Source organism: Grus americana, chromosome 2 (assembly GCF_028858705.1).
Source record: "Grus americana isolate bGruAme1 chromosome 2, bGruAme1.mat, whole genome shotgun sequence".
NCBI lineage: Eukaryota > Metazoa > Chordata > Aves > Gruiformes > Gruidae > Grus > Grus americana.
The window spans coordinates 97,546,283-97,569,324 of NC_072853.1; the positions used below are offsets into that span (position 1 = coordinate 97,546,283).

Below are 23,042 nucleotides of genomic sequence, written 5' to 3' on the forward strand. Positions count from 1 at the left end.
TCTTATCTGGCACGCCAGGCATCATGCACTGCAACTTCCTTGAAGCCTTTCCAGGTTGTCAAGTGGCGCACAGCACATAGCCAAAACCCATCAGGCAATGCTGTAATGCCTTCGTACTCCTTTCAGCAGTGGGTACTGAGCTAAACCACCTGGTGGTGTGTCTTCATCACTACCTTACTGGGCTGAATGAGACCAAACGTGAGCCTCATGACTCCCACCACTGTGTGGGACACACCAAGCGCTCAGGGTCCCACGTGGTGACTCGCCCTCCGCTCACGCGGTCACCTCCGGCCAAGGAGATGCCCAGCTCCCCGACGGCTGGGCCCGATGAACTTGGCCACGCTTCCCAAAGACAGAAAGACATCAGTGTCTTTTTCACACACCCCAAAAGACTGGGGTGTGAGATCCTCTCACAAGAAAAATTATTACGATCCCAAAAGAGTTGGAAGCATGCGGCACTTTTGCCTAACAGTCTATTCTATTAATATACAATGACTGCTCTAACCATAAAAGCAATTGCTACTCTCTTTCTGCCTGGAAAATGACCCAAAGGCCAAAAAAGCAGTCGGAAGTCCTGGGTAAAGCAACCCAACGATGTGCACAGAGCTCCTCAGAGCCTCCCATGTGACTGTAGGGAGGAATGGACAAAAAAAAAAAAAAAGAAATCCAAGGAAGTGGTAGCTAGAGTTCATCTGCACCTACATCGCCCATCGGAGAGTCAAGAGACCATCTCTGTTGTAATTTATCCTCTTAGACCTGAAAGACAGCACTCAAATCGCAGAAGGGAAAGAAAGAAAGAAAAAAAAGAGGGAATTCCTTCACTTCCAAAACTTGGGTGGGGATGGAGGATTTGTGATCAGACAGTGCACATACAGAAATGTGTATGTACATCTGTGAAAGACTTGAACTGTAGGGAAGCAGAAAGTGGAGCCAAGATTGCCACAAAAGCTGCTTATGCTTTTGGCTTTATAAATTTTATAAAGCTAGCTGCTTGAGATAAAAGTTATCTTTTTTCTTTTTTTTTTTTTTTTTTTCATTTCCCACTCAAAAGAAGCCACTGTCACTTCATTTGGGTCACGGGGGCAGACTTCCCTTCTGCATGACTTAGTTACTTATAAAATCTCTGGGCACTTTCATCATTACCAACCACAACATCCTGCGAAACAGCAGATAATCATTAATGATTTGTACAGCCTGTGAAAAGAGGTATGGAGAGACTACAAACCCTGGATTCATTTCTGCCATCACAAAGTTAAGCATCTAAACTAGTCTAAACTAATAATCTGGGACTTCTGTGGACTCAACAGAAATACACACTGCCAGAAGACTATTTACCGTATCTAATTTAGGCATACTTTTTAGGACGGTGCGTGTCTTTGCACCATCTACAAAGAGTCTTGGTAACCAGTCAAGACTAAATACATGACTTTTAGACCAGATGCCTAAACAGAGACAATCTAAAGTTAATCGAGACAGGCCTCCACTATAAAGGAGGCAGAAAATCAGTAGCAGGACAGAAAAATTAATTCGCACCTCTCAAATCTCAGGCTAATGGGCAAACGGAACAACCCTTCCTACGCTGCATTGTTTCATAACGCTTCATTTGGCACATTTGTGCCGGGTAACAGAGGACACCTGTAAGAAGCACTGTTGAAAGTCACTCACACTGGGGCTGGTTATAGAAACACAGGTTTTTCACTTGGGCTAAACAGCCTAAAAGATGCCTGTGTCCCAAAGTACGCAGCTTTAGTGCCAGTCCCTCATGCCCTGTGGGGGTCACTGCGGGGCTCAGTAGTGTCGGGGTGCTACAAACCGGACAGCTCGGATTTGCAGTGGTTCTGTAGGATGCTCACTTGGACAGCTGAAAGGCAGATATCTGGCAAGTCTAATAATAAACAGAGATTATCAATTCAAGCTCAAGCCTCAAAAGAGAATTTAGAAATCCTAATCCATGTGAAACAGTCAATTCCCGTATCTTCGCCAGTGTTTTAATTTGAGTTAGCCAAGCTAAGCTAAAAACACATCTCAGTAGGCACAGAAAGATGCTCACTGGAAGTAGAGGCCACGAAAAAGGCATCTGGTCTGGGCTACTGGCATGACTTGCCTCTCTGGCTGGAGACAGTTCAAGAAGAAATCTGAAGGGTGGATCAGGCAGCGCGCGCAACGAGGATTTCATTAACTGGGGAGATGATGTACTGGCAGAGAGAGCTGAAGGGAACGACAGCACTGCAGTCAGGCTCTGCTGTTCTCTGTGACATCCCCACATCTGACTTATTGTCAATGGGCAGCTGCTGCAGAAATTGAAGCGATGCTGAAATGACAACTCTATTAAAGGGGCAGATGGTCCTATGAGCAAATGTTTCACCAAGGACTGGGTAGATATCATCAAACTCATTTCTCAATGACTCAGAAAAGACAGCTGATGTCCCATGAGATGAAATTTCAGAGTGTTACTGTACCATGTTGCCAGAGGCCAGGAATGCTCTTGAATATGACCTGACTTAAAAATATAATGAAGCTGGTCCAAACACAAGTCTATCAGTATGGTTAGAATCCTTGGTAGCAGCTTTTATGACAGTCATGGTTAAAATGTGCCATTTTGGGAAGGCAGCCAAACTGCTTATACATGGAGTGCAGCTGCACAGTAAAGCCATTGCAGATTTTTTGGATGGATTATCATTCATAATGAAGTAGGAAAAGGCAGAAAAATGAATGAGAGAGACCATATTTATCCTAGAAAATGCTCTGCTCTTTTTAAAACACTATAAATCAGATTCATAACACAAAGTTTACTGAGCAAAACATTGACTCTAAATAAGTTCTCCTGTTACCCTGATAGAAGATTTTGAAATTCAAACTAAATATTGATGTACACTATCACTTCTCCGTACAAAGGATTGAGAATGCCGACAAGTAATGTGGTGCCTTTCACACGTAATGCTTCTTTAAGTTTTCTCCTTGACAATTAGTAAATCAAACTTGATGCACTCAATTATTTATAACTTCCAATAAAAAAATACAGATATCCTTGGAGCACAGGTCAATAGGGTAAAACTTCACAGCTGATCTCTGGCAAGAGCTGTGGCCTCTAAGGCTTTCAAGAAACCATCTATCAAAACCAGGACGCAACTAAGCAGGTTCAAAGCATGCAAACAACATTGAGAGGATGTAGGGGTTAAAAATCACATGAAGCTGATCACACAGCAAGAATATGGGATATTCCTTCTCTGTTCCCGTGGGCAATGCCAAAAAAGTAGTAGACCTTACTATGCAAACTCACCCCTTCAGGGTTAACCCTCCACCTGCAGGGAACAGCAGCACAACAAATCTTGGCAAAAATAAGTCTCATTACAAAATGGATCGCCAGATTTAAAAATCCTTACCCATGTGGTCAAGTTTAGGAACCTTCAAATCCATTTCTCATCTTAAACTGCATAAAACATTATCTCAGTCTAGCCATCAATTTTATACACAAAGGGGAAATTCCTGCAGTCTTTCCACACAATTAAGCCACTCTTCACTCTGCCTTTTTAGGGCATTGACGTTTATATTGGCAGACTATAACAAGGCTTAAAAAAAAGCCCTTACCTGTATATGCATGTATGTACGTACACATCTAAGCATAGTGGGTTCAGAGGCAGCAGTACTGCTTATTACCATGAACAGTCCCTGCCAGCTCATGTGATTGTTCTTGGCAACACTACAGCTGGAAACGCTTGCAGGGTTGGGACCACGTGTTAAACCATTTTGTTCACAAAGCATGAGGTAGTGCTATGTTATTTCGACCCGCCCTATCTGTTTCTCTGTAATGTGCCATTCATATTTACAGTATGAAATATCAAATATATTACAAACTGCTGTTATTACTTTAGTGTTTTGCAAACGTATTTCCATCTCTATGCCCAGTGAATATTTGAATTGGCAGCTGTAATGGTTCTTCTGTGCGGCAAATTCTGCAGGGCTTTGGTTCCATCTTCAAGTTCAATCTCCATGAAGCCTACAAGCCTCCCAAGTACTGGGGGCATTTCTGGTTTCTGCATTTTTAAAAAAAGGACAAAGGGGAAACAAAAAAGGTACATAGGCAACTGCAATGATTAAGGGGACAGAGGAGCTGTTTTATCAAAGCGGACTGAAAAGGCTGAAGGTCTTCAGCTTAAAAAGGAAAAGTCAGAAGGGAGTATGATCAAGATTTACAAAATTATGAAGACAGTGGATAAGGTACTCATAGAACTGTATTTCACTAAATTCAGTATTATTAGATGTGGGAGGCATTCACTGAAAGTAGCAAGAAGTCATTTAAGATGTATAAAAGAAGGTATGTTTCTACTGAGACTATAGTGACTTTCTGGAATTTGTTGCCACAGTGACGACCTGTAACGTCTGCCACAGGCAGACGGTATCAGCAGGTTCAAAAAGGGATCAGACAAATCCGAGGACAACAGGCCCATAAACAAACAGTGCAAGGATGCTCCTCCTAACATCCCCAATATAGGAGTGGTGGATGCAGGAGAGGGCAAGGGAGCAGACTGCAAACAGGGGCCAGGCTCCCGTGCTCTCCCTGATGAGCACAGTGCCTTTGGGCACCGGTGGAGAAGAGTCCAGGGCCAGATATGAACATTGGTGTGACCCAGTCAAGCATTTATCTTTTTATGCCCGATTCGTAGGTGACTGCTAGTTTGGGGCATTTAATTTGGGATTGATTGCCACAGTGTCCGTTACCTCACTTGCAGCTGTGGGTGCTCTAAAAGTCTCTGGTAATGGGCATCCAAAAAAAGGCAGCAGTCAATATTCATAAAGCCTACTGAAAAGGAAGGCTATAAACCCTTTACCCCGTCCCAGAAGAATGAAAGCCCCAGCAGCTGAGCACTCTTTTATACAACCATATACTCGTAGTTATTTCACTTTTACAGCATTTAAAAGCCTGGTAAACTCCCTTTGTGGGGGTCCCCCTGACAGGCTGATGCCCTTCCCTCTTCAAATTTGCTTCTACCCTAAGAACCCCAGCTCACTCGCTTCTCTACCAAGGCTTGCTTTTATTATTCTGCGCAGAAACCGGCTTATAACATAGCAGCCTGATGAAAGTTCAGCACTACCCCTGAGCAGTCCTCATGACAGCTCAGCTTCATGGGAACACATGTTCTCCGTGGTGCAGCAACCAGCATCAGAATGACGTTGGAAACGTTAATTACAAACATGCCTGGCAGGCCTAGAGCTCACAGGCTCTGAACAATAAAAGTAGAGGGACATCGAGAAGGGACTTCAACAGATGTCAGAGGACGTGGAGAAGTTCGCCTGCCAACTCCATCACTGTTGTTTTTTTATCGTAATACTCTGGCATGCAAAGCCTTTGTACATGCACGGTATGAACCTAACATTCGCCATCCTATAAAGGATCTGCTGTATGTTTAGTGGCCATCTAGTGATGACTGACATCACTGACAGGAAGAATTTAGTTTGGCTCTTCTCACTCTTGTTTTAGCTATCTTTCACCTGCACCTCATCTTTTGGTACAATGTTAGGGGCACAGAAATAGGTCAGGGGGAGTCTATTTGTAAAAGTCAAAGTGAACTTCAGCTTAAATATTAGGAAAAAAAAAATCACCTTTGAGCCTTACTTTTTCCCTATGTTATAAATAGATATTAAAACTTCAGCTCCATGTGTCATTTGGTCATATGAACACTCATGTGAAGCTGATTGTTCATGCTGATGAACTTTACTGTCAAATCCAGTAAGATCCCGAGCCTCAGCAAAGGAAGAGACTGGCTTCTGAGTCAGTGGTGAGAGGAGTACGACCTACAAAACTTGAAAACTCTCATTCATCCTAGTTTGGGGCATCTTAAACCTTCATGGATTACTGGCTTGTACTTGTTTTCATGTGTTATGGTAAGAATGAATAAAGAAATACCTTATTGTTTTGGGGAATAGAGAAGGTTATTTAAGATGGAACCAGCAGCCTTGTGCTGTTGTGTGGGAACCTTCCCAAAACCAGGACCTGAAGTTAGGAAAGTTTGTAACTTGCTACGTAGCTAAAACACCCCTCAGTGAGCCCAAATCTACTTGCAAAGCCAATAATTTTTTTTTTTTTATAAAGCAACTGATGTTTGAAGAAGTTTGGCACTTGCAGTACCCAAACCAAGGTCAAGTCCCTTTCTTTTATTGTCTCCTTGGTTACACCACCGCACCTTCCTTGGCGTCACACTCGCAGAGATGACAAGAATGAGGACACTCCCTCCAAGAGGAAATTAAAATACGTAACACCTTTTGTGATTAGCCCCTTAGGCTGCCAAAGCTCCTTGGACATCAGGGAAATATCAATGACTACCTTGGGATTAGTCCTGATTTACACTAAAGAGTGAAGGCCTACTGTAGCTTTGTATTGTCAGTAAGAAAATTAGCCAACTATTACAAGAGAATAAAGTGAAAAGGGACTGGCCGTATGTTTACATTTGAAAGTTTTACTTTGCTCTAGGCAGAGAAACATCAGGGTTTCCAAAATATATCCACAGGAATTTTTTTTTTTTTTTGCAAGAAACATAGTTGTTTTTAAGTTAGTTTTATCCTACCTAGTAAGCGAGGCAGAACAGCAAGGAGACTTTCCACTGCCTCTCCAATTCCTACTGCTATAGCCTCTCTCTACCACCACCACACCTGCAGCCTTCTGGGCAGGCACCATCTCTTGGTGCGTCTACACAGCACACAAAAGCGCAACTGGATTTCATGCTGCCACCTCCACGCAGGCTTTGAACTTGTCAGTTGAAGAAGTCATAGCAGACTTCATCACAGGTTGTAGCATGAGTTCAAGCCTACTAGGTGCCCAGGCACACTCTGCCTGCTACTCACTGTGGGCTGAATGAAGCCCACACTACCTCGTCCTTATTGATGTTACTACCTGCACTGACTACATCAGGGCTGGCACGGATGCGCCCACCAGTCACGCAGCATCAGCGCACCCTGTTCAGCGAGCCAGCATGTGCTGGGGCTTGCCTACAAAATCCTGCCCCGACTGGCAGCTTCCCACACCAGAGGACTGTCCTTCCCAGGCAGGGCTGCTTCAAAAGGCTGGCTTTTAGAAATTCTGTCATACAGAAAGTTACCACTCCTGCCTGAAGAAGTGGTGACCCACTGCTGTCATCATCATCATCAATAGCTGAAACCTTCTGTGCTATACGTGTGGGGGAAAGCAAAACAAAAAACAAATCCCCCCCCACCCCGTTTTATTCCTCCCATTTGCTGTGTCTGCATCTGAGGCCGCTGCATGTATTATCAGCTTGCCTCCTAAAACCTTCTGCAGGGTTTTCACATGGCAACATGGGCCATCTTAACAACACAGAAACGTGACAAAAGATTGTGAGCAGTCTGAGGACGGAGCTGCTTTCTTGCTCCATGTTTACAGGGTACATCAAGTTCACAGTGGGTTCCCATGTGCTAACACAGAAAAAGTATAATAGTTGCTAACCCAAAAACACCAGCGAAGGGCAAGCCTTTTATGTTTTTTTCCAACTTGACTCACTTCCAAGGAGATCATGGCCCCCCAGAATATGATGAGACCCTTCTCCTTCCCACCGGCACGCTGTCGGCATGTAAAGAGAGCCACCACCCTCTCACACCACGTAAAGGTTGTCACCAACCACTCTTCCCATCTCACAGCTCCTCAAGTCACTCATTTCTGTTCCCAGAATATATCCTCCAGACAGAATCAAAAGTGATTTACATCTCAGCAGGGAGCCCGCGTCCTTCCAGGCACTACTGGCTCAGTTCCTTTTATTTAAACAAAAGATTTTCCCCAAAAGCTGCATGGAGAAAGGGTCTCTTTAGCTGTTTTGTTCTGTGGTTTGCTCGCAGAATTCTCTTGCTGGAAGCATGCAGGGCTCATGCTGAGGTTGCTCTCATTGGAAATACAGACAGAAGATATCTCCTGATGATTTAGCACGTATTGTCTGCATGGATATGAGGTGATAAGTAATTTAGTTCTGCTTTGCTTCGCGGACTCTTCCAAATGCACTGCCCCAAAAATGCTCTAATGATAAAACTATGCCACAAGAATGGCTGGAAAGTTTCCTGGTCTTTCTTTCAGCATCAAGATATGTGTTTCTGTACTAAAATTTAACCGATTTTGTTTAACTTACAATTTCCTCCTGGCTTCTCTTTATGCCCAGTAAGGTCATAAGCTCTCAGAGAAAGGAATATATATCTACACCTATCTACACACTTCAGATACAGTTGTTTTGGCTTTGAAAGGAGCCTATGGATGCTATGGGAAAATAAATAATAAACTTTTTTAGATCACTGGCCTTCTGAATCTGGTCTGTGGCAAACCTCCCTGCTCCTTACAGCCAGAGGAGGCAAGAGAATGAATGCCACTCCAGGCTAAAACACTATGAAAGATACCGTAATCCAGGACTGACCACATCATATGCTTCTACATCCTGCCAGTCTGTTTCCTACAAAAGCTTCCAAAGAATAAACAAACACCAAAAGAAACAGGGCTAACTATGAGAGTCCTAAATATTCCATGTTCCCTGAGCTCATGCCAGATGCTGTCTCCTTTTACAAGTGATGTCTTGGAAATGGAGAAGGTACATACCAGAGGGAATGCCACACACTAGAACATCAAAGCTGTAAAGCGCAGCCTGATTTAGCTTAACGAGATAGAAGAAATGAGCACCGACCTCCCCGAAACCCTTCTGGACACAGATCAGACATCAGCATAAAGCAGCGTTACCCAGGTCAGAGGGCAGGGTGCTGGCAAGGAAACAATAAAAATTTCTTCCCCGCAAAACATGCTGAATTTACACTAACATTAATTTCCCTGATTAGATACTATAGCAGAGGATTTCTTGGCAATTCACAAGAAGCTTTTCTTGATGTTTTCCAGTCTCTCTGCATGGGAAGTGCTAAGCCAATGCCTCACACACAGAGTAGATCTTTTCAGGCAGCACAAAGACTGGTCACTGCTAGGGACCGGGTAACCTGAAGGCTGAGGAGGACGGTTTCACTTCAACACCTGGATAACATGCAAACACCAGTAAGGATTCTGCAAGTGAGAAGCGGGAACTGCAGGCAAAGACACTGCTGTATTTGCTTTTTCCCCAATTTGTTTCCTGCTGGATCTCAGAGAGAACAAATCACTATGCCCAATAACAACTCTACAGTCTTTTTATTCAAGGGAAAGAATAAATTAGTTTTAGCGTGCCAAATTCTGGTTTGCAAAATTACCATTTACCTACCCACGAACTTCCCCATAAGGGCAGCAAGCGTACAACTCCCTCCCTTGGCTCAGCTAGCATGGGCAGCACTTCTTTGTGCTGCTTGACAAGTGGCACCTTTCAGTACTGAAAAGCCAGCATTTCAGAAATTGGTGAAGGAGCTCCCACTGTCTGTGAAAAAAAAAAAAAGTAATCTGAGATCAGAAGTGCCCTCATAAATCAAAATATGCTTTACAAAATACGTATTTGCCAGATCCAAATGAATTATGAGAAGGATTCATACTGAATGCAATTCACCAAAGTGTGAATTGTAACAGCAGGATGCATTCTGTTCTCGCTGGAAAGACTTAAGCATCACCTGCCAGTTGTTTTTCCCCGCAAATAGTTGTCCTTACATCTGCAAGCTAAGGTGCAAAACTTCAGGAGCAGCTACCCATTTCTGTATATCCAGAATGTCTGACCACGTAATTAGATGAGTACAACCCTCCGGTATAGAGAAAAACCTTAGGGCAGTGGATTTCTCTAATTCTTCTGATTAGAAGACTTGCTTTCGGCAGTATTCCCCACTCTGCCTGGCTTGCTATCCCAAAGGCCGCTGATGGGCTAGACTCCCAGCACCACTCCTCCCACGCACCACTTGTTTGGGGCCTCTGCCTTCATTTGGGATCCACTGCCTGAGGGGACTGCAAGGCGTGCTGGAAGGAAAAGTTGCTCTCTCTGAGCCTGACAGGTGCATTGAGAGATATGTATTCCCCCCCCCCCAAGTTTTCTTCTTGAAGCTTCAGACTTCTTTGGGACTTTTTTAAAAGGGAGATTTATTCTCTCAAAATACCAGCTAAAAATATTGTAGTTAAGTACTATTTAGAAATCTGTGGAAGCCAGATATAAAGAGAGGTCATGGTATTCCTATTGGGAAGCATAGGACAAGGAAACACGCTCTTTGGTCACCTACCATGCTTTTTTTTTTTTCTCTCTAATGGCTCTAACACCAGTATTTGTGAAAAGGTAGACTACAAAAGTATTCTAGTCATCAACAGGCAAGCGAGCATGCCCATTAGTCTGATGATTTTGTGCCAGAACTGGAAATTCTTTTTTACCTTCTCCCCCTTTTACAAGTACAAAAAATTGTCTTCACAACCTTCCTCGACTATAAGTCCAATGTGGAGCAAGGCATTCCTCCCCAGGTTTTGGCAGTAGTGCTGTCAGCGTTGCAGAACTCTGATCTCTCCAGATTATCAGCTCCCCTGGCCATCTGGCAAATGACAGGCTGAAACAGTGATTTTCTTTCTGTGTTTCTACATCCAAAGATTGGAAGGGAATCATCCCTTCAGTTTGAAGTGATGTCTATGTACAGTGGTTATTGTTTGCCTTCTGAGGTTGAACTGCACAGAACTGAAGAACAGCTAACAAGACTCCACCATGGTCAGTAACAATAGAATTAGGGTAGGGGAATGAGCAGTTACAGCCATGGAAGGGTTAAGTGTTAGGAGGATTGCTCATTGGCATGAGCCTTCATTAGTTCTTTTGATCTAGAGAATGCTACTGACATTTGTACAGGGCTCAAACACTTGACTATATCTTATTTTATTCTATCAATAATACCACTTACTGATACCCAATGCCTTTTTTTAAATTCATGGGAAACTGTAACATTAGAGGTCAACACTTTCAGAAGTGGCCACTGATTTTTGGATGATTCTGAATTTGAGAGCCTACCATGGAAGCCTGCTGCGCAGTTGCTTCAGGAGTTGAGTGGTGAAATGAGTGCACATGTTCAGCAATCACTGAAATCAGGCCCAAAGGATCCCTCTTCTTCCTCACTATTTCCTTCAAAAGGGAATGCTACTGCCAGTGGAGCTTAGTTTGTAAAAGTGGAAGTTACCAGAAATGCCATGAAGCTGCCTGGGGACTCCGCAACTTCCTGCATGTGGAAGGTACCCAGATGTCCCAGTGATGGGCAGCATTTTGTAAGTCTAAAGATCAACAGAGTCATCTGTGCAAGGCCAGTCTGTACGTAACGGGAACTACTGACCTCCAAACTTACACTTTAACTTCAAGACCATACCCCACCCCTTCCTGTATTACTGTCAGTGATGTGTGTGTGATACAGCATATCCTCTCCGATTCTCCACGGTCTTAAATGACTCAACTGCTTCAGTTTATATGCGCAGAGACACTTTCTATGACTATATTTAGTTTTAGAGAGGGTCTGGAAAAGTGATATCACCACTGGAATGAGGAAGTATTTATCCCCCGACTGGAAACACATGATGATGATGTAAAGGTACTATTTGGAGACCTCTATTTATATGGTTGTTTCCTGAATCTTAACGTGACTCAGAGAATCTCAGGACATAACGCGGTGCCATCACCGAAGTCTGCAGGAATCACTGCCAAAGTTTTGCAAAAGCTTGACTAACAGCAAGTTACCATGGGACTGTGAAGCAAAGCTGAGCAAACGGATCCTGAAATTTAATGACTTGACCAGTTTGTTACGAATGGATTTAAAACTGCATTATTAATGGTTGGCCGGTGACAGAATTACATGGGAAATGAACAACAACTGCAGTATAATAAATATGCAAGGGCCGTTAGTGCAGAGTGAAATTTGATTTCACTAATTACTGCTTGTTGCAATTATTCTGCTTTTACGGATCAATAACTGCTTTCCCAAAGCCAATTGCTCCTGCTTCTTGACCAGTCAGGAATTTCTGTGATAATCAGTTGTTTAGGAGTACTTTGTGTGAGGTTTACAAAGGCAGAGATCATCCAGCTGCTGAACAAGCTCCCAGGAGCAAATCTTGTGAACTGAGTCTGAATGTTTCCCAAAAGGACCGCAAATCTTTTCGCTCAGACAAGAACACGTCTCCAGTAGAGAGAACAGCATTCAACCACTTCCCTTTCTTTTTACCTTTAGAAAATAAAAATAAACTCTCAGAGTACAGAGAATTGTGTTCTAGAAAACAGCCAGAAGCCCTATGACTATGACAAGTCTGTTTGACGTAGCAGGCTGAGGAAGAACATGGCAAAGGTTATTAGAAAGAGGATGAAAAATAAGAATCAAAACGTCACACCTATGAGTTCCAGCGATCGCACTGAATTACACCAAGCCCATTAGAAATGGCAGTAACCTGACATTAGCATTCCTAGTTTGGTATTAATACACCTAATAGATCTTGATCACTCTTGCAAGGTCAAGGCAAAATCCACCACAAATACAGGATCATCTAAAATAATAGATTCATTGTCCACATCATCATCTAAGAACTTTGAAATGTTATATGGATCTCTAAATATGACCCTCTGTTTCTGCTCCAGCCTTGTTTGTGGAACTCATCCATACCAGTCTTTAACACCTGGATTATATTATATACCATACTGGTCAGTGTACCAGCACGGGGATCAAGCAGAGCACAAACTGCTATCCCGTCGAAGTGGCAGCAGCTTTACACCTGCTTTGCACAAAACAGACAAGCAGAATAGTGAATCAAGCTGTGCTTATAGTTTATATTTGACTAACAGATTATTCACTTCTTCGAAAGTTTAATATTTAATGAAATCACAGGGTGACGAAGTGATACTACATTGCTCACTTCTTAAGGGCAGAAACTCCTGCTGATAACAGGAGCAGGCGGGATGCCTCAATACAAGATAGCAGAAAACACAGGGGAAGAGAGGCCCAGAAAGGAGGGGATCATAGCAATTATTTCCTTGAGAAGGGTTTGTGGGGTTTTTTTCCCCTTCAGTCATTCCAGCAGGAAGTGAATTTCCTTCCAACAGGGGAAGAGGATCTAGGGCAAAAACACTACAGACAGTGCCCAAAAATCGTTTAAACTTCAGGACAAATGGGAAATAGGGACCACCTACCAAAAAAAATCCTCATGTTGCCATCCCAGAGAGGAGTCCTCAGTGATCACACACAGCTAACCAAGCCACGTGGCCCTGGGTTCTCCACAGATGCCACGAATATTAAGGGCTCCCCATCACAGCCCAGAATGGTCTTACATTTCTGCTGCCACACAGCAGCTCCCAGACCGGCCCCCTCAATTCTTTGCTGGGCCACCTGTGCTCTTTTATGTGTCTCATAGTCCTCAGCCTCCAAGAAAATCCCAGGATAAGTCTTGCTGCTGCACCCTGTTCAGTCTCCCATATGAAGATGCAAGCCCCACCTGCAGACAGTATCACAGACACCACCAGCACTGTACTATTAAGCTTGAAAAGACGAATAGAGCCAAGTTTATACGTTAACTGCGTGTAGGCTGATTGAAAAATCATTTTTCAAAACATCTGCTTATTTACTTCTTCAGTATAAAATATGGCTTTTACACTAAAATTGCATTTCCTCAGCAAAAGTCTGCTATTGGTAAAAAAGTTCAAGGTTTTACATTGTGAAAAAGGTACATATGTTTCAGTCTTCAGCAAATAACTTTCCTTGCTCCTACCCCCCATTCTCATCTTTTCAAGTTTCAGCAATCAAAAACTTCAGCTAGTTGCAGGACATCTGCAACATAATCAGAACCAAAAGCACCCCATTAGCCATGGTTTGGTTGCTGAACCTCCTCCCCAAAGTATTTAGTTTAGGAGGCCAGAAAAAAATAAATCTACAATATCAAACCCATTTTTGTTGAAATCTTTCACAGAACTAAAAACAAAACATTGCACTCTTCCATAGCTGAGCAGCAGTGCTGGCACTGAGCAATTAATCATCATATAAGGTCCTTGTCTCATTACTATCGCACACGATGTTAATTCAATTGTTTGCCAAAATTAGAATGCTAGTATAGCCATTGATTGCTTATATTCCTTATTGCACAAACATTGTAACAGTATTAATCATACAGCAGCCAGCATCACTAATGGGACCTTACAATACTACAAGAGTATTAATGCAATTGTTCAGGTTGTCTCTTCTGTCTCTTTCTCCTGCTTTACTCGCGCCCTCCTTAGCACTCTCTTCCATGTTCTGTGGTCCTGTTACATACAATACTCTGATCAGCTTTTTCTTCCCCCTCTGGCTAACTTTATCAGAAGTTTCAACTGTATGTGAACTGATGATAGACAGATGTATGACTATTTCCAGGCTTCTCACTTTCAGCACTTGGTAAATTCTTGGCCTGTCTTTTGGACAGCACATCCACAACATCTAGCCTTCAGCTCAATCAAGTGTTTCACTTCCCATTAAATTACACTTCCTCTTGCTTTTCATCCTGGGGACAACACAGCTCAGCCCCGTATCACTAGCTGTCACCTTGGATATATTCTTCTTTTAGGTCTACAAATCTGGATTATGCCGAAGGTCTTGCTGAGACAGAGCTTATCCTAACAGTTTCTCCTGATTTCCTCAACTCTGCAGGAGGACACTTTTCTTCCAGACCAGAAACATGCCTCTCCGCAGTTTCACTTGAAAAGGGTTAAGCTAAATAGAAAAATTGGTCTGTTGCTCCCAGAGCTACCTGCAAGCAGAGTAGTTCTTAACAGAAAACGCACTTTGAATTCACAACTTATTTTAGCCTGTGTTAACGTGGGGTAGACAGGACATCCTGCACATACTTTTTACACGACATCTATGCATTTCTTCCTTTCTCAGGCATCCAGCACTGAACATCCCAGTGACTCTGGCAGTTTCCTCCAGTCCTGATAAAGAGAAGCCTGTTTTCTCCCACCCAGAAGGCTTCAGCAAAGATCACAGTCCAAGCCTGTCACTATCACCTCACTCACCACTGTCTTCACCAGCTCTCTCCACACATTCTTGCATCAAACTTATCTTTGGTTTCAAGGCTTTCAGCATGAGCTTATCTTTGGTTTCAAGGCTTTCCATCCCTTGCCCTCACCCTATCTATCATTCCTCACTTGCTACTTAGGCATCGATTCCTGCTTCTGATCGTCCCGTGAAGCCTTCTGCTATCACCCAGCTGTCAGATTTTCCAACAAGTGTTTTTGTGCTTTCCTTCATATGGCCTTTCCTATCGCTACTGCTCATCTCCTCCAACTTCTTCTGTGCCAACTTTTCAGTGCCACATATATCAGAACTAACGTCTGACTTGTGAAAAATATTATGCCCTTGTCTTCTCTGCAGTCCCCCATGTACCATCTATATCCATCTGTTATATATTGATTTCTATTAATAAGAAAAGCTCATCAGACAGAATCAGCTTTCTGCTCTGTGCTGATACAGTGCCTAGCACAACAGAGCCCTGTTCATGTACCAGATATGGCCTATGGTATAACGTGTAACATAACGTGTGTTGTATGTATGTACCATGTAACGCATGGTAACACAGTGCAGATCTAATATATGGGCACGTGCATCTTCTCTTGTTCTGGACAAGAATAGTCTGTGTAACAAAAGAGCCAAGAGGTAGAACTGAGCAAACAAAATACACCACTACTACTGCTATTTTTGCTATTTGAATGTAAATCTGAAATTTTAAAGAGAACTATTTTAGAAAACAAGTATTCTAATTTAGTTTATTAGCAGCTACCCACAGAAATGGGAAACAATCATAGTCTAAACTCTGGAGTCATTCTTAAAACCTTTCCCAAGCACTCACAGATTCCCCAATCCATCTGTTGTGAAAACAATTATATCTGTATCGTGCTTTATTTTAGCATAGCTTATTTCACTCTTCTTACAGGAAGAAACTACACTGGTGTAAACCATCCTTATAACTACACAGCTGCACCAGTATTGTTTCTGCTAATATAACTATTTCAGGTTTCATAATAGCTTAACAAGTGAAGCCTGAGTTTAGCCCATTCAGTCATAAACTCATATAAGACATCATCATATGGAATCACCACCCTGAATGAGAATAATCGAGAAAGTCTGCATGGGGGTTCCCACCTTTAATCTACCTTATTTTAAGTTTTGTCCCCATTTAAAGGTGAGCAGTTGCAACACATTCTGGATGTTTCCCTCATACCTGTGGAGACAGCACCTTACCACTGTTCTCTGAGGTCACGTCTACGCTGGAAGCAGAATATGACTGCCGCACATGCTGACACACTCGAGTGAGTTTTACTCTAGCAGCAACAGCAACGAAATTGCAGTGGTGTGGACTGTCGCAGACCAAAGGATGCCTGGTGACGTTGCACAGGGTGTGCTGATCTCTGTGCTACTCCAGCTTCATTGCTGCTGATCGCCTACCTGGCTAGGTTAGGGCACGCAGGGCACCAACTAGACATCTCTGTGTTTGGGGACAGTTTTGAGCTGGCAGGGCAGAAAACTGTGAGTCTCGCCCTACTTTTGTTCCTGTTCTGGTTGTAGTCCCACCTTCTGTACTGGAGAGCCTGGGCTCTCTGCTGCTATTGATACCTATGAATATTGAAATATTAAGATCAATTCAAGCAATTAGAGCCATTGCTCAATAGATGTAACCAAACAAAAGGGAAACCATTGTAACTTAGAAAATAATTAGTTGTAAGATAAGAAGCTCTGGAACAATGTCATTTTAAACAGCTCGGCCTTGGAAGAACAGATGTGCAAAGATAAGAAAGTTACAAGGTGATCACAAAACCAGCCTTGAGGGATCAGGTATACCTGATACCAGGACTGAGCCTGAAGACCCCCAACGACCACCTGGAGGTGCCAACAAACATGCGCAAAAGGCATTAGCATACGCTAACGAGTTCCCAGAAAATCCATGAATGTGATAAGCACTACTCGGAAAAATACTTGCTAGTTTTGTCTTTTGGGTGTGCACGTTAGGTGAAGTTATCCCCCATGCACCCAGCGCTGCAATAAAGAATGCCTGCTTTCTAAAACTTCAAAATAAGTCTTAGAGAGTGAATTATTTTGCCGCTTTCCGGTAACACTATGGACGAGAATGTTTGCAATGTGAGCACCGTTCCTCCTTTCTGAAATATAGAGAAAGTCTTCTTTGTCTCTGCACATGTTGAAAGGATGAAACCACATTCAAATGTGGTTAAATCCGTGGTACAAGGTGGTCCTAAAACAAGGTAACGACACACATGTCAAAAGCCTAACCGATCATCAGTGACAACTTTTTGCTTTTCCAGACATATATACCAAGCACAGATTAACCAGTTCTGACTGTGCAAGATATTTTTAATCCAGCCTTTTAGGCGACTTAGCAGCATTGGCAAAAGCCTGAATGGCAAAAAAGGGTCAGAAGGGAATTTTACTGCAGTGTCTGCTCAAAACTACATAAGCTCTCAGTTACACTTTTCCGGCGTGCATCAATGAAGTGGAAAGAGCTTTAGCATGGTTCACTGCCCGGAATACAAAATAAAACTAAAGAACAGAAAGTCTGCTGAAGTTTCAGTGGGTCTGTCTCACTCATTAAGGCTCCTGTAACAGTCAAATAAAATAAAGGTTTGTGTACTTGAAAGCCTGGGGTTTTTTCCCCAACTTCGTCAGTTGATCAAATAGAAGACACTGTATCTTTGTACAGACCTTAGATCTCCTTCAACCACCATAACTGCACACTGCAAATAAAACAAAGCATTTGCAGTAAAACAGTTTAAAATATACTCAATTTATACTGTAATTCTCAAAGGTTGATGCTCTCCCTTTTTGTATACAAATACACATGCATATTTGTACTTTCTAGAGAGATATCACAAAGTTACTGCTTTTATAAAATGTTTTTTTGTCAACCAAATTACCCATATTGTAGTTTAGAATCACTCCTTTGATTCAGCATGAGGCCCTTAGGAACTTATGTGTGAAATGAAACTGCTAATATACATATTATTAAACATCTAATTCTTGTGTTTAACCAGGTAAGAATAAGCATTTGTTTGAAGTTCGTTAGCACATGGGAGACACCACAGGTGTGACAGAAGTCCATCCACTGTAGGAAGACAAGCCGGATTGCATAATTCCAGTTGAAGTAAGCAATAGCAGAAAGGGCAATAAATGCTGAAATACTCTAAAATTGAACTACCAAAAAAAGTAATCTGGGCTCTGCTAAAAAGTCTTTCATGTGTCTCCTGGAGGGCAAAGACAGCAGCAGAAGCGGGGAGGCTTCACTCATTTGGGCTACAAGCACTGTATGATGACCCCGTCCCTATACCAAAAGTTCACCCAGCTAACAGAGTTAAGCTTGCAATGCTAACTGAATAACAGATTCCCTATAAATCAGAACACATTATCGGATACCGATAGAACAATCCCCTTCAGAGATATCAAGGATGAGCCTGATTCTTAAGAGCCCAGAGGCCACTTCATTCACGTAAGTCTAAAACGGCTTTAAAGCATTTATATACTTACTACAGGAGCATTTTAAAGTATTTTACAGTAGCAAAATGAGATTCATATCCTCTTAGTAAAATAATTGACCACTTTATGCAGAAACTGTTAACAAGCAAAGAGTCCAAGAGCAAAATACCTGATCAGAAGGTATCCTACAGAGCTCAATATTGGCACTGACAGAGACTTCAGCTTCAAAACAGCAATCACAAATTTCACATTTTATCATTGCTAGGGTTTGTGTACTCTAGTAGTGGCCCAACACAAGGCAACGATAGCATGTCTGTCTGTCTGACAAGAAACGCATCTGGGATTCTCCATGGGGAAAAAAAACATGCATGGGCAAGAGGAAGATACATGGGCATCAAAAGGCAAGTTTAGGGTTTCATAAAATGAAAAAGGCTTAAACTTGCAAACTTAAATTGCCAAAGCCAAAAGTATAGCCACCCCATTTTATCAAATGCACATAAAACCTGGATTACTCCGATTACATCCATTTTTGTGGTGCTTTCACGTAAGGCTTTTGACAAGTCACTTGCCTACAAAGAATCATCTTGAGTTTTTTCCCAGTTCTGATCTTCCTGTGTGATTTGTCTGCTTGCCATTGCATAGTTTGTTATTAGTATTTCTTCATTAGGTTCACATGCAGCTGTTAGTGATTATTTCACAGCAACCATCATGAACAGCAGCAGGATCCTGTCATCCAAAGTCTCTGCCATGCACATCTGTACCTCTGGTAAGCACCCTGTCAGGACCTCTTCTGAAAGGCCAAACACTTTCTTCATCTGAGTTTGCAGTGGCGTTTACTCTCGGTCTTGAGGTCTGGAGTGAATCTCAGATTACACCCTGAGAAATAAATCCATATAAATGCCAAAATTGCTTACAACAACAGAGCAGTAGTTACTGTTTCAGCCCAGGCTGTAGATACTATACAGATCTTTCATGCTCCAGAGGCACGTAGGCTGGAAGGACTATCAGGAGAATTGAGACAGGAAGGGGAATAATTCTGCTACACCACCACCACCTCCAGTTTATAATTCAGCCTAGCTCACACAGCAAGTCCAGCAGCATTCCCTATTTTTCAAGAATACCCTCTCCAATATCCTTGCCTACATCAGTTGCAGCACATTTGAACTACACGCTAACCTAAGTGGACATATCATCATTGGAAGTGTTCAAGGTCAGGCTGGATGGGGCTTTGGGCAACCTGGTCTAGTGAAAGATGTCCCTGCCCATGGCAGGAGGGTTGAACTAGGTGATCTTTGAAGTCCCTTCCAACCCAAACCATTCTGTGATTCTATGAAACAGGAGTAGTTTTCCCACATATTGACGAATATCTGGTAAAATCCTACTGCAAAGAGAGCAAAGCTATACGTTTAGCATAGGCAAGGTGATCACAGGAAAACCTAGCAAGCTGTCAGGTAAGCCTGAGAACTTGTAATCATGATAAAGCTTTAAATATTTTTTTATTCTGTGCTCATTACTTTAAATGCTAGTATTGTTTTCTAGCCTGACATTTCCATGCTTGGGGTCACCTCAGTCCTCGAGATAGAAAAAAAAAAAAATCATTGTGATTTATTTCAGAACAAAAGGTCATTCTTTACCATCTCATGAAGATAATGTACGCACTTCCATCCCAAACCCAGCTAGTTTGCTCCAAGGCAAATGCACTTCTGAAAATTAGGTCATTTTTTGTGGTTCATCAAGTCCATTGTTTCCAAAAGTAAATAGCCATTATCCTTAATGATTGAGTAATCACTCCCCTTCCTTAAATCAAGGGCTTTGAAGGTGATAGGGGAAAGGCTGCTTGGTTCAGATAGCCTCAGTGGGAAAGAGCAGCCGGCTTTTGTGCTGTTGTATTTGCAGGAAGACTTGCTCTTGTTTTTATTATAGATAGGTTTTGTTTTGTTTCCCAATGAGAGGAATTATAGCAATTCAAGAGAGAATAAAGAACTACCATGAAACCCTACGACAGGGAATGAAGGCTGCCACACAACTTCCACTGGCTGTTGTAATGTGATAAATGGCAGCCTGAAGACAGCAGTAGAAACCAGAGCTCAGGAAAAGGAGTAGAGTTTAAGGAGATGTGCCCTAGGAGGGCTTCCTGATGTTAAAATCTCTTGCTCTATCTCCTTTCTCATAGACAGCCATTAAATTTCCCCAAGAGGGCTACCAGCTCCAGCCAAAAAGCTGTGCTCAGCAATGCACTCACCTTTCACTGTCCCTGGTTTGGCACATCCACATGCAGGAAAGCAATTCACGTTGGCCATGTGGTAAAGAGAGCTTTATAGCTGAGTTTAAGTCACTTGTAAAACCAGCTCCTGAGAGAATATATGCTGTATCTGACTTAGAAATGCAGATTATTTTTCCTTCCCTCAGTGCTTTTAAATCACTCAAAGACGGTGTTAAATCCAGCAGGCCAGGAAAGCTCAGCTCTGTGTTCTCAGCTCCCGCTGGAGTTAGGGTCAATGGAGTAGAGCACTGCTGGCTGCTTCTGAAAATCTCATCCAAGGACCTAGTCCAAAGCAAGCTGAATTCACTGGACAACTCTTTAGACTTCTACAGACTTTGGCTCCAGCCCAGGCTACATTAGCATCCCACAGACCAGTGTGTTTTAGCAATTTACCACCCAACAGCTCTCAAAGTTCTCAGGCGCCTGACTGAGCTAGAGTAAAACTTGTTGTTATTTAACTTTATTTTCATAGTGCCTATGGTAGATTTGGGACTTGATTTTTTCCGAGTAGCAGTGACTGAACTGAGCTGCTGCTTTCCACCCACTACTTAAAAGACCAACGCTGTCACTTAAAGGAGTGCTTGCAAGCACCAAACACACAAGATCACGCACTCTCACAGGCTTAACGTAAGTGCAGCTCAATTTGTCCACAGAATATAGGCAATTCAGTTAATGAAAAGTAGACATGCATCATACCAGTCACCAAGAGCCTTGTAACATGGCACATTTCTGTGCCTTGTGTAGCCTCACATATTAGCGACTCCTATTCAGAAGCCTGCATGTAAGCTACAGTCTGAAGGAGAATATCATACATATTAAACTACAAATAAATGTCTGAAAGAACCATCAGACTGCTAACAACTTCAATCCACCAACATCAAGAAATATTATGTAATGTGTTGCAGGGAAGGATAACCAAAGCTTGTTGCTGGTGTACACACCTAGATGTAATTCTGCTCTACTAAAAAGAGTAAAGGGTTTCTCCATCATAACCATGATGAAGATTTAAAATTGTACAAGACAATGAAGGACTTAAAAATAATTCTTACAATCAAAACCATTTTTTTTTCTGAATTCAAAACTCGTTGTTATTCTGTAACGTTCAGAGTTCAGTGCCATTTGCCACACAAATCAGGGTACAGTTTCAGAAGCTGTCAGGTCTGACTAACCCAAGGGAGGCAGAGCCTTGCTGATAGGTGCCAGAAGCATTAAGCTGACATATTTACAAAGACTGTGAATTAAACATGAGTTTCTGTATGAACCAGACGGGTTTAAATGCACCACACATTCTTCATGTATTACATTTGGGTATCATAATACAACAATTGCATTTTACTGCTCTGTGAATTTAAGGCCAGTGGAAGCATGAGACTGATGTCCCCAAAGACTCGTGTCCTGCTCCTGAACAGAATAGCAGCTACGATTTCTTCCACAGCACTTACATCAGTGCATCTGGTCCAGAAGGGGTCAAATACCCAAAAGTATGGGGGTTCCAATTTCCATACTCATGCAGCCCTCAGCCACCCTTCTGAGAGGAAGGCAGTTGCCAGCTGAGGTCCCTGACATGGGATGGGTAACCCAACTTTGTCAAGTTTGAGATCTGTCTCTGTAGGGTGCTGTGGGAGACCAGAGACACTGTCCCACAAAGCTCAGCAGAGCATCCAAGGGGGGTTCTTCTGATGGAACCTCTCCCCTCCATCGGGTAGCACCTCAGCTACAACTTTACATATATTTTATAATGTGTTGATACAACCTGGGGAATACATCTGTACATCCCCAGGGTCTAATACTACCATACTAACATTTGACATAATCCCATCCACTCTGGCTGTATTTTTTCTGTAATGCTCTCAACACGTTCACTAGTAAGACCTCTACATCGAAAAGGCCATGCCCACCCCTGGGTTTCCTGTCATAGCAAAATCCTTGAGTTTCTTAATGCAGAGCTTACATGCCCTCTTAGTGCATCTAATATTTAAGCAAGCTCTCCAAAAGGCCGTGAGGCTGTTCTGCCTTGATGCTGTGAAATTTCAGCTTCAGCTCAGGATACAGAACAAATGTTCCTGTAAAGCATATGCTAGTTTTTAACTGGCTGCATCTGATCATCACCCTTTTTCGCCAGCTCTCAAATACTGCTAGAACATCACCCACTTGAATGGCAAGAGCTGCTGGCAGGCTTGCAATGAATAGACTGAGCTGCTCACTGAAGAGCTGAAAAAGAAAAATCACAGCTACTGTCTACCTATCTGACATGGCTGTGATCAACGGGCATGCCAGATCCAGCATCATCATGCAGACTGCCGTCATACAGCGCAGCGTGAAAGCACATCACATCCTGCAGACCGGTTGTAGTGGCACGGAGTGAAAACACAACCCCTTGGTAACACAG

The 23,042-nt window shown here is 42.6% G+C and overlaps 1 protein-coding gene across 4 annotated transcripts in view; it reads right to left on the reverse strand.

The window, feature by feature from the left end:
• Window positions 1–23,042, reverse strand: part of GFOD1 (glucose-fructose oxidoreductase domain containing 1) — a 76,166-nt gene that overhangs the window by 31,963 nt on the left and 21,161 nt on the right. The window contains exon 1 of one of the 4 annotated variants that reach the window (XM_054818223.1): window positions 14,757–14,939. The exons of 2 other annotated variants lie outside the window; for them this stretch is intronic. In XM_054818223.1, the coding sequence (XP_054674198.1) occupies window positions 14,757–14,811 (55 nt within the window). In that variant the 5' untranslated portion in view covers window positions 14,812–14,939. Of the gene's footprint in view, window positions 1–9,227; window positions 9,351–14,756; window positions 14,940–23,042 lie in introns of those variants that run through there. One more of the 4 variants, XM_054818224.1, reaches the window with a different exon arrangement.